The 12,417-nt window shown below is 47.2% G+C and overlaps 1 protein-coding gene across 1 annotated transcript in view; it reads left to right on the plus strand.

Annotated features, from left to right (window-relative positions):
- Nucleotides 1–12,417, plus strand: part of LOC105991563 (CUB and sushi domain-containing protein 1-like) — an 871,556-nt gene that overhangs the window by 663,943 nt on the left and 195,196 nt on the right. Inside the window, exon 24 of the mRNA XM_013024215.1 lies at nucleotides 2,398–2,554. Within this exon, the coding sequence (XP_012879669.1) occupies nucleotides 2,398–2,554 (157 nt within the window). The remainder of the gene's footprint in view (nucleotides 1–2,397; nucleotides 2,555–12,417) is intronic.

Below are 12,417 nucleotides of genomic sequence, written 5' to 3' on the forward strand. Positions count from 1 at the left end.
CACAGTGACTCACACACTGACTCACACACTGACTCACACAGTGACTCACATTGACTCACAGTGACTCACACACTGACTCACACAGTGGCTCACACAGTGACTCACACAGTGGCTCACACACTGACTCACACAGTGGCTCACACACTGCCTCACACAGTGACTCACGGACTCACACAGCGACTCACACAGGGACCCCCACAGTCTCACATGGTGACTTACATGGTGCCTTGCTCAGCTCACAGAAAAGTCCAGACCCCATGAAGACAGCTGGGCAGTAACAGGGAGACTCGGGGTGCCCTTCCAGCACACGTGCTGAGCATCGTTAGAAGTGACCCGGCTGGTCCGGGGAGATGCCCAGGGTACTGTCTTATTCCTCCTCAGTCCAATCTTGACAGTTTTCAGTGTCATAATTTAGTGGAGGTTTTTTTAATTCTAGTTATTCTTTCACTAATAGTTATTTGAAAGCTCATACGGACAGCATGAAAGGCTATAATTAAGAACAGCCTTCAATCAGAGAACCAGCATATTCTCACTAATCTAAAGCAATTATAAAGTTAGGTCATATGTAAAAATTTTCTGACTTATTTGATTGCTGCCAAGTTATGTCAGTAAGTCTTTAAAGCAAGCTTTCACTAAAAACCTAACTATTCCCAGAGTAAGCAAGTGATTGAAATGACCACATCAAGTATATACCAATAAATACTACTGAAATGGAAGGACGAAAATTATGTTCAGTTTTGATTGCATGTAGCTTAAGTGTGCTTATTAAAACAGAATGTAAAAAAGAGAAAAAACAACATTTTTTCTTTATAGCAGTTAATTGCAAGGAAACTATTGCTCATGTAAAATGTCTGAATGTCTTTTAGTCGATATTTGTTGAATATGCTGATTAATAGCTATTTGTTAAAAGTGTTTCAAGTTGGCCCAGTGCCAGTGGCTCACACCAAGAATCCTAGCTTCTCAGGAGGCTGAGATCTGAGAATCTTGGTTCAAAACAAATCCAGGCAGCCAGAACAGAGAAACTCTTGTTTCCAAATAACCAACAAAAAGTCAGAATTGAGGGGTAGCTCAAGTGGTAGACTGCCAGCCCTTCCCAGGAACACAACCGCAGTTCCCGCATCCCCCACACAACTCCTATACTTGCACAAATGCAGGACAACAGAAGAGGGTTTGCAGTGCAGACAGTAAGTCCTTGTGTACGCCGGCAGGCTGATGATAGCAGGCGCCCGCACAGCGCATCGTGGGGCTCAGCCTCCGCTCTCGGACGAGCACAGTTACCTCACTTTCCCTGTGTGGTCAGTCAGGCTGCACAGCACACCCGGGGGCTCAGCCTCCGCTCCCGGACGAGCACAGTTACCTCGCTTTCCCTCTGTGGTCAGTCAGGCTGCACAGCGCATTGTGGGGCTCAGCCTCCGCTCCCGGATGAGCACAGTTACCTCGCTTTCCCTCCGTGGTCAGTCAGGCTGCACAGCGCACCCGGGGGCTCAGCCTCCGCTCTCGGACGAGCACAGTTACCTCGCTTTCCCTCCGTGGTCAGTCAGGCTGCACAGCGCACCCGGGGGCTCAGCCTCTGCTCTCGGACTAGCACAGTTACCTCGCTTTTCTTCTGTGGTCAGTCAGGCCACACCTTGAACCTTCCTACCTTTGTTTGCCCTTTGTATTTCTTTTTAATTTTTAGAAAATTTTGTTGTAAAGGTGATGTACAGAGGGGTGGCAGTTATATAAATCAGGTAATAAGCACGTTTTCTTTTGAACAGTGTCACCCCCTCCCTCAATTTCTCCCAGGTTTCCCCCTCCCAACCCTCCTCCTCCCAGCAAGTTCCATAGTTCATTTCCAACACAGTGTCTAATGAGTATCACTGATGAATTAATTCACCCTTTGACCCTCCCCAAATCAGACAAACTTACATACAAGACAAAGTGTACCGAAATCAAAAACATGGACAAAGGGAAGAAACCAAAGAAAAAAGTTAAAAAAAAAGAAGAACCACAAATAGTACAATAGGCTATTTATCACTGTCATCTGCTTGTGCTTTTCCTTGTTTGTTGTTGTTGTTGTTTTGTTTTATCTTTGAACTCAGGGCCTGGCACTGTCCCTCTTTTGCCCAAGACTAGCACTCTACCACTTTGAGCCACAGCGCCACTTCAGTGTTCTAGTGGCTTATTGTAGATAAGAATCTCACGGACATTTCTTCCCAGGCTGGCTTTGAACTGTGGTCCTCAGATGTCAGTCTCCTGAGCAGCTGGGATGACAGGTGTGAGCCACAGGCACCAGCTAGCAGCTTGTCATGGTACTAGCTGTATAAGCACTGAATGAAGTCTCTCCTTAAAGCTAAAATTGCGCCTGAGGAATACAGTCTGGGAAAATGGGGGACTCATGCCGTGAACTTTGCCTAGGTTTATGACGGAAAGGACAGCTCATCCCGCCTGCTGGGAGCCTTCACGAAGACCGAGCTGCTGGGGCAGGTTCTCACCAGCACGTCCAACCACCTGTGGCTGGAGTTCAACACCAATGGCTCAGACACGGCCCAGGGCTTCCAGCTCACCTACACCAGTGAGTACTGCGGCCGGGCGGCCCTGCGGGCTCTCCATCTTGTCTGTACGTCCGTTACTTAGCTTTCAGTGTGTGCAAGCTTTGTTTTTTTAATGTACTGCTTTTCTTTTCATTTTCTGGCTGTGTTCTAAGTTACACCTTAATTCTGTGCTGGATCCTCAGTGAATTCATTCTAGAGAAGCAGTAATTGTAAAGTTAGCTACTTACAGACATTCTTGCTCTGATAATTCAATAAATAGGCCTAAAATGTAAATATCTTAGGTTGATTAAGAGTTTCTGGGTTTGAAAATAGTGTTTGTAGTGTGATATATGCTGAATAAACGAAACAACATTTTTATGAAAAATTTCAAGATAGTGTTGTTATGGTTAGTAATAAAGTCATCGATATTCATATACATACATACATATGATCTCTTATAATCATGCACATGAATGAACAGACACACACAAACATAAAACAATTGGATGTACCAGTCATTTTCTGTTGTCCATTAACTTCCCAGATAAAACAAACATAAGTAACTTGAACCTTTTTTTTTGGGGGGGGGTACTCAGGACCTGTGCTTACTAGACAGGCACTGGACCCCTGGGCCACCTCCAAACCACAGGAAACTTGTGAATTCACCCAGCATCACATTACTATGAGCTATTGGGGCCAGGACATTTTCTGAAGTTCAGAGTTTTAACCTATGTCCTATCATGTTACTATAAGTATGTAAATCAATATGAAAAATTTTAAAGGTATAAATGACGAAGATGCAAGAGCGGAAGATATAAAAGCTATGTTTTCAAGGTATTTTAACTAATGTTTACAATGTTTTTAGTTACAAAGAGGAGCGAACTATATGGTTTGGATAACTAAAGGTAACTAGTTAATTATGATGCTTAAAAGATCTAAAACAGGGACTAAGAAGGTGGCTCAGTGGTAGAGTGCTGGCCTTGTATGCGTGAGGCCTGGGGTTTGATTCCTTAGAACCACATAAGCAGAAAAAGCCAGAAGTGGTGCTGTGGCTCAAGTGGTAGAGTGCTAGTCTTGAGCTGAAGAGCTGAGGGACAGCGCCCAAGCCCAGAGTTCAGGCCCCACAACTGGCAAAAAAAAAAAAGAGAAGAAGATCTAAAGCAGGCCTATGCTTTGTAATCCGGTGATCGCATACCTCCCGCTTCCCATGCTGGGACACAGAAGTTTCAAAGCTGGTATTTTTAGCAGAAAGTTCTGAGAATACCCATCCGAGCTGAGGCCTCTCTTTGACAGTAGAGCAAGTGGAGTTCATCAGAGTTGATCATCACCCCAGGGCCATTGTCCAACTTCTATGCTGTCAGCCCAGGAGATGGACCACATGAGTCCCACTCAGCAGGGGAAATCACCCCTGAGGAAGGCAGAGTGGCTGAACTAAAATGGCCTTGGTGTGGTTGTCATGTTTGTGATGATACCATTAAAGGGACCCTAGAAATGGAAACCTAATGATCAACTTTTAGGCATGACATGTTAGAAACAATGGATGCCATAGGGTTTCTTTCTTAATTTTTCTTTGAGCGAATCCTTAAGAATTTCACTCTCAGGAAATGTTCAAAAAGTCCTGGAAGAATGGGTTGTATGTCTTTGCTAGGGGCTGTTTCTTCTGCATGATGCTCTCTATCCATGCACTTGGTAATTTATATTTTCTTATTTGGTATCTGAATCTCCATTTGGCTTAAAAAATGAGATAAATGGTGCAGGTGACAGCCATGTGTCCTTTGGTATTTGATGTCCAAGTCAATGAACTTTTCAACATGGTCATCTTGTTCTTTTTCTTTTTCTTCATATGTAGAAATGCTTTTTGCTTCTTGTAGGGAGTTGTGTGGCTGAGATCCAATCCAGATCTTCTAACAGCCCAGAACTCTCTGTGAACTTTTCAAATATGTTACCTGATCCGACTTTAATGAACACTGGTTCTATTGATTGGTATTGATATATGCAAAGGCCTTGGCAAGCGAGAAAAAAATAATCCCACCATGGGGCCAACTTGGAACAAATAGGTTAATTCACACGTGTTTGTAAACATCTGTTTCCTGAGTATGTGGAGTGTGTGTGTGTGTGTATCACATTTTCTTGATCCATTTCTCCACTAAGGGGCATCTGGGCTAATTCCATACCGTGGCTATAGTGATTATTGCTGCAATCAACATGGTGGTACTGGTGACTTTACTGTATCCTCAGTTGGAATCTTTGGGATAAATGCCCAGGAGTGGAATTGCTTGGTCAGGGAAGTTCTATGTTTAGTCTTTTGAGAAACTCCAGTGTGGTTGAACACAATTATATTCTCACCACTAGTGTATTAGTGTTCCCTTTTGGCTGCTTCCTTGTCAGTAGTATCTGTAATCATTTGTTTTCTTGATAATGGCCATTCTAGCTGGGGTGAGGTAGAATCTCAGTGTTGTTTTGGTTTAGTTCTTTTATAGCCATAGAGGTGGAACATTTCTTCCTATATCTCTCTGAGAAGACTGTCTTTAGCTCATTAGCCTAATTATTAATTGGCTTGCCTATTTTTTGAGGATTTAATTTGTGCAGTTCTCTGTTTATTCTGGTATTAGACTACCTTCTGTTATGTAGCTGGCAAAATTCTCCCATTCTGTGGACTGTTCAGCTTGTTGGCTGGTTCTGTGTCAGGCAGAAGTATTTTAGTTTGATGCGGACCTGTTCAGAAAGAACAATATTGTGCCCTTTATAAAGAAATGGAAAGCTCTGGAAAAAATTGGGTTAGGTAAGCCATGCCAAGAGAGACAAAGTTTACATGTTTTCCCTCATATGTGGACGCTGAATGCATTAGGTGGTATGTACACATATACGTATGTATTAACTGAAATATGATAGGCTCAAGGGCGATCTTACGTAGTATAATTCCTTAGAAAGGCAAAGTCAACGTTCAACAAAATCAACATCAGGAAGCAGGTACTTGTAAGGGGTGGAATGGGGTCAAGGGGAAATGGATGAGAAGAGGAGGTAATACAGTCCAGAATCCAGTGTATATCCTACAAAATTAAGAAGAGTGAGGGCAAGGGTGTGGAGGGTTGGGATGGGTGAGGAATGCTGAAAGAGGTGTCATCAGTCAAGACATACTGTATTCATGAACTGCCTTGTTAAACGGCAATCCTTTATACAACTACTTAGAGATAGTAAGTATATAAGTGCATATATATGTATCTCCTAGAACAGACTTATGTGCTTCCATATAGCATGCTTCTTTTTGCCATTTAACAAAGCAGATTATGACTATGATGTGTCTTGATCGATCTCTCCCCTTTCTGCACAGGTAACGCTTGTGTTGTTACAGCATGCTGTGAACTGTTCTTAGAGCACACCGTGAACTGTTCTTACAGCATGCTGTGAACTGTTCGTACGTCGTGCTGTGAACGGTTCCTACAGTGCGCCGTGAACTGTTCTTACAGCGGGCCAGGATCTGGTCTTACAGTGCACCATGAACTGTTCTTACAGGGGGCCAGGATCTGTTCTTACAGTGCGCCGTGAACTGCTCCCCGTGAGCTCTTTGAGGTTGGGGGCCTCCAGTACTCGTTCCTTTTCCTCCCCTCAGTGTTCTCTGACATCTTGCTCATGTGTGATGGGATGAACGCACATTTGTGTATGGGGGCGGGGCGGGTGGGGGGCTCGAGTCCCCGAGCACGGCCCTGGCCAGCCTGAGCTCAGCCTGATCTAATAAAAACAGTTTCCTTCTTTAAGTTCAGTAGGTTTAATTAAAATCAACCACATATTCTGAAGACCTTGCTGTAGTAAAAGGTCGGCAAGGCGGGAAGATGAGTCCAGTGTGGCCTTGACGGCGTTGTCTGACTTTGCCTCTTGTCACGCTGGGATGCTGGAGGCACCCCGCCTTGCCGCCTTGCGGGAGTGTGTGGAGGCCCAGCCTAGAGCACAGAGCTACTGGCTGCCGGCGGCCAGCCGAGTCCCTGATCCTGAGTCTGCCGTGCCTATGGGAAGGCCCGTGGACCAGAGCCAGCCCTGGAGACATCTCGAGATGCCGCAGGATCCCGGGCACTTGGGAAGTAGCTACACTGAGCACGTGCAGATTTCCTACTCTTAATCACTTAGAAGAACACGAGAGAGCCCCCTTGGAAGTTCCACTGTCTGTAATTTGAAGGAAAGCGCGATGGGCCCCGATGCTCGTTGATATTTCTGCAGAATGACCTGTCCACTCACAGTCTGCTTGCCGGAGGCATGGAGCAGCAAGGGAGGGAGACTCCAGCTCATTCTGAGTGAGCCACAACCTCTCCTGCGGACAAGGAAACGAAAGCCCAGAACTGTGGGCCTAGTCAGCCATCAGCCCTCTTTATTAACATGATGATGGAATTAAAGTGATCTGAACGTTAAATGCATTGTTACAAATGAGAGCGTGGCTCTGGACACAGATATAGCCTCAAGGCCAATCACGAAATATTAACTATGATCCCTTATGAGCCTCAAAACAAGTCAGAAAGAGTGTGATCCTCAGCATGCACAGTCATTGACTGCAAGCTAGGGTGGAAGAGTGGGAGCAGGGAGCGTCAGATTCTGTATCTGTAGTCCTGGGATTGTGGACATGGTGGCCAGAAACAGCTGATGTCATCTCATTTCTGCGAACCTTCCCTCTGCCTCTCCCTATACATCTCTGCAGTGGTATGGTATATTTCTCTCAGTCCCCTCCAGCTAGGACTAAGATTTAAGTGCATGGTAATATGCTCATGTCATAACTGATTACTTTGTTTCCTGAAAACTCAATTTTGGAAATGCTATCACCAGCCTAAGTGACAGTCCTGAGATACAAATTCTGCAATCTGAATTTGTAAGTAATATGAGCAAAGTTACCAGACATGTTCAGGATTTCTTATTTAAACTAAAATAGGCCATTTTATTCAAAGAATAGCATTGGTCGGGCGCTGGTGGATACACCTGTGAACCTACCTCCTGAGTTCTGAGGACCGCAGTTCAAAGCCATCCAGGCAGGAAAGTCCCAGGACTCTTGTTTCCAATTAACCACAAAAGAATCCAGAAGTGGGGCTGTGGCTCAAGTATTGAGCACAAAAGCTCAAGAACAGCACCCAGACCCGAGGTTCAAGCTCCGGGATCAGCATGTAAAAAAACACAAAAGCATCTGTCAGCTCTTGGTTTTTCTTGTGACTTAAAGTCCAGGAAATCATGTAAAATAATCTGTTCACTGAATAATCTTATGGATTGCAATCAGGAAAAAAAGGAGAAAATCCAATCTGTGCAAGAGTCTGCGGGAAGACCCAGAGGTGTGGTGTAAGGCAGAGTCTAGTCACGCTGACCGCGAGAGGGCCCGCAGGGTTGGCCTGCCCATGTCCTTGCTTGACATTTCCAGATCCCTGCATTCCGTCCTTGCCCTGACGTCCACCTACATAGCCCACGCCCTTCTGCTGTGGATGATTTCCTAGGGATTGAGAACAGTTCCATTCTTCAGCCCTCGCGAACATGGTCGTGAACACACTGGGCCCTTGTGAACATGGTTGTGAACACACTGGGCCCTTGTGAACATGGTCGTGAACACGCTGGGCCCTTGTGAACATGGTTGTGAACACGCTGGGCCCTTGTGAACATGGTTGTGAACACGCTGGCGTGTCCTCTCTCCCTCAGCTCCATCATCCTCCACCTCTACCCCACAAGGCAGATTCTGCCCTGGGTGGGTGTCTCCAGCCCCAGTCCTGACTGCTGTCCTCTTCTGGTCCGTGGATGTGAAATGTCAGTGTTCCAGCTATGAGCAGAGAAAGCCAAGGGGAAGCTCGAAGCCCTGAGTTCAAGCCCCAGTATTGACATACACACAAACAAGAGAAAAGGACCTGGGTTGAGAGCTGGCTGGTTCTCCTCCAGGGCCTCACTGAGTTCTGGAGGAGGCGTCAGAGGGCATTGTCCCAGCCTGCGCTTCAGGACACCACAGCAGCAGTGTCCTCATAGCCCGTATCGGGCAAGAGACATGGTGATGCCAGGGTCATGGGGACTAAGGGCAGTGGGACCTGGGTCTGCATGTCCACACACAGGAGTCCACACACATGAGTCCACACACATGAGTCCACACACGAGTCCACACACGAGTCCACACACAAGTCATGAGTCCACACATGAGTCCACACATGAGTCCACACATGAGTCCACACAGGAGTCCACACAGGAGTCCACACACGAGTCCACACAGGAGTCCACACAGGAGTCCACACAGGAGTCCACACACATGAGTCCACACATGAGTCCACACACGAGTCCACACACGAGTCCACACACAAGTCCACACACAAGTCACGAGTCCACACAGGAGTCCACACAGGAGTCCACACACAAGTCACGAGTCCACACATGAGTCCATGTGGGAATCCACTCACCAGTCCACGCATGAATCCATGCACGAGAGCACACGAGTCCACACATGAGAATGAATCCATGCACAAGAGCACACGAGTCCACACATGAGAATGAATCCATGCACAAGAGCACACGAGTCCACACACGAGTCCATGTGTAAATCCACCCACCAGGCCTTGCACAAGTCACATGCTTCCTCATGCCACAGCTTGCTGAGAAGAGAAACAGGGAACTTCTAAACCTTTAAACGTGGTGATTATTGGAAATTACCTGTGTGTGAGGTGTGCACTTCCCTCTACGTTGTCTGCACGTTAGGATTTTTCACTTCGTGAGTTACTATTAAATCAATTCTCCCATCGAGTCTTGTCACGTACAACACGGTGACACTCTTCTGTGAGGGAAGGAAGTCAAACGTGATTTCTACTGGGCTGCAAATGGATATTTTTTTAAAGAATGATTTGTATTTGAAAAGGAAAATAAGTAGTGGTGAGGACCGCTTTGATGTCCATAAGAGAACATTGCTCAGGCGGGGCGGCCGGCCCCGTATCTGGAACCTGGCCGGAGTGTGTCCGCAGACGCTGTGCCGCACTGTCCAAAACTAAATCCTGGCGTAGATCCACTCCTCATCACCGTCCTCCTCCCCCCGAAAGTCGCCACACTGAGTCTCCCCTGCTTCTGTCCGGAAAGCAAGCCCATGAAGCCATGTCTATAATCCACCGCAGCGTAGAATGGCCCGCAGGTACATACCACGATGGAGATGCAGACACAGTAGAGACGCGGGCTGCAAGGACTGGGTTTACTACAAAGCAGGATGGATGGATGTTCTAGAAAGAAGTCTCTCCTCCTCCCCTCCCACCCCCCACCCAGGGACGCTGTGTGTGTGTGCAAGTCCCAGGCAGGTACACACTCACATCAGAGTGCTTCATGTTTTATTTTGGCTTTCTTGTGTGCCAGTCCTGGGCTTGAACTCAGGGCCTAGGCGCTGTTCCTGAGCTTCTCTCCTCAAAACTACTGTCCTGCCACTTTGAGCCATGGCTCCATTGTCAGCTATTTTGGTGGTTCATTGGAGATGACTTTCCCGCCTGGGCTGGATTTGAATCTCCATCTTCAGATCCCACCCTCTTGAGGAGCTAAGTTTATAGGCACGACACCGTGCTCGTCCAGAGTGCTTTATTTTTACGCACACGTTTACCTAAGCACGAGAATGGATTTGATGGTTTTGAAATATCATTAACAAAGTACTGGAAAGACAAACTTGGCAGCCTTCTTAAGTGGGAGTTGGGGCCGGTGTCTCAGGATGCTTCGCTGTGAACCGGCACTGTGCGCTCTGGCGGCGGGAGGCTGCGGTGAGCTGAGCACACAGGTCTGTGGGGTGGTGCTGCTAAAACCACGTCCAGGAAGGAAGAGGCCGCAGGGGACGCTGCACGGATTCACTCAGAGCTCAAGGGTGGAGAGCTAGGGAGAGGCTGACAGACTATTAGGTTTGATCACCTTTTGCTAACCTATGAACGTGTATATCATGACAAAGATAAAACAGAGGAGTGTACAGTGATGCAAAGAAAATCACAGTGAAGCCGTAGGAAGGTGCTGGACACTTAATGAGTGAGTGGCCTGGAAAGTTCTTAGGACCCTCTGCAGTCCAGACGTCAGGGTAGTTCCTGTAACCTGTGTGGACGTCATTGCCTGACGGACAGCCTAGCACCAGGTTTTAATCTGGGGAAATCTTTTCTTCTCTTTCTTTGTGACTGTAGAGTTGATACACAGAAGGGTTACAGTTACATGAACCAGGCAATGAGAAGTGAGCACAATTCCTTGTGAACCACGTCTCCCTCCCCCTCGCTCTCTCCCATTCCACCCACAAACCATCCAGTTCCTTTTCCACATGGTGTCTACCGAGTATCACTGTTGTATTAGTTCTTCCTTATCCTACCTTTCATGTGCCCTCTCCTACCCTATCAAATACAAACTAACAAACAAGACGAACGGAAAAGACATCCTTTTCTTCTATAAGTAATTTGAAATTCTTTTCTTCTGTAAATAATTAATCTTCAAATTGTGTGACAGTTGAAGGTACACACTGCTATTATTTCCGCATTTGGAAGTTGTGTTTATTCTGTGGCCTGCCAGGACTTAGAGAAAGATAAGAGGACCCAAAGAAGGATGACATAAATGATTTAATCAGAAGGACTGAATTCACACTTTACAGCTTAAGAGGGAAATAAAACGAAGGCCCGCAGATGGTATTACCAAATGCTCTAAAACATGGAATTTTACGGGAGGAGTGATGGCAGAATTGTTTTCCACTCCTCTGTGGGAGGGAGAAAAGCAATAACCGTTGCTCCTGCCAGCCATCAATCAGTGCGTGAACAAGAGTCTTTAATGAGAAGAAGGAAACACTAAGCCATGAGTTGCCAGCGTTTGGCTCTGCTTACCTGTGGATGGAGGCCTTCTAAACATCAGCTGCGTCTGGGTGCAGAGACCGGACCGCAGGCCTGGCACAGGATGGACGCTGATGGACGCAGGCGCTGATGGACGGCAGCCGCTCGGCAGAACTGCTCGGAAAGAGTGGCGCGTGGGCCCGGGGGGCCGTAGTCAGACCTGCTGCGAGTGGGCTGTGGCGGCCTGGGCTGCCACTTCCGTGCGATGGACGGGCCTGCCCTGCCGCCCAGTGCGTGTTCTGGATTGGGTGGCTCCGTGCCTTTGCAGTTATTAGTTGTAGAATAAAAAAGTAATAACACATGAATCACAAAGGCAGCCATAAATTCAAGGGCTGTAGGCAGTCCCTCACATTTATGCACCATTTATTTATGAAGAATGCACAGTTATTTTTACAAATCCTCTCCTTTTTCTTATAATATTCTCTGCATGCCAACCATAGTTAAATCCTGGAAAACAAAGGGATGGGAAGGCCCGGATGCAAGCCAGAGTGCTACCAGGCAGGACTGGCCCCAGGCTGGAGGGCTGGCCGCCCCCTCTTCTCACCCAGCATCCCATCTCCCTGACACCTAGTGCATTCTCAGCTTCTCTCCCAAGGGAGACCGTTGTATTCTGGGATTCCAGTTTTGCCCCCTTCACAAGGCAATTTCAACAATGCTTTCGTACGTGCATTTAACCAAAATCACCTCACTAGGTGCTAGTTGGGCCTGAGAGATGTAAGTGAACTGACCCGGGAACATTTGATACAGATGCCCTGGTCGGTGGCTAATCCGCTGTCCAACATCCCTCTGGGTAAATGAGATTTTGACAGTTATGCCCTGAGTGTCAATGAAATCCTCATGAAGCTTTAAGAAATGATTTGCTCATCTGAATCCATTTGGCAAAGCCACAAGATGTTGAGAGAGCAGAGGAGAAGCCATGGAGAGGCTGCTTCTCATGGCTGGTGAGGGTGTGTCGTCATCTGCTGCAGGAGCCCGGGGCGGTCCCTGGGAGGGCCGGGAGTTGGGGGGGAGCCCTGGGGGGTGGTCCCTGGGAGGGCCGCGAGTTGGGGGTGAGGGCTGGGGGGCAGGTCCCTGGGAGGGCTGGG

Source organism: Dipodomys ordii, unplaced genomic scaffold (genome assembly GCF_000151885.1).
Source record: "Dipodomys ordii isolate 6190 unplaced genomic scaffold, Dord_2.0 Scaffold74, whole genome shotgun sequence".
In the NCBI taxonomy this organism is placed as follows: domain Eukaryota; kingdom Metazoa; phylum Chordata; class Mammalia; order Rodentia; family Heteromyidae; genus Dipodomys; species Dipodomys ordii.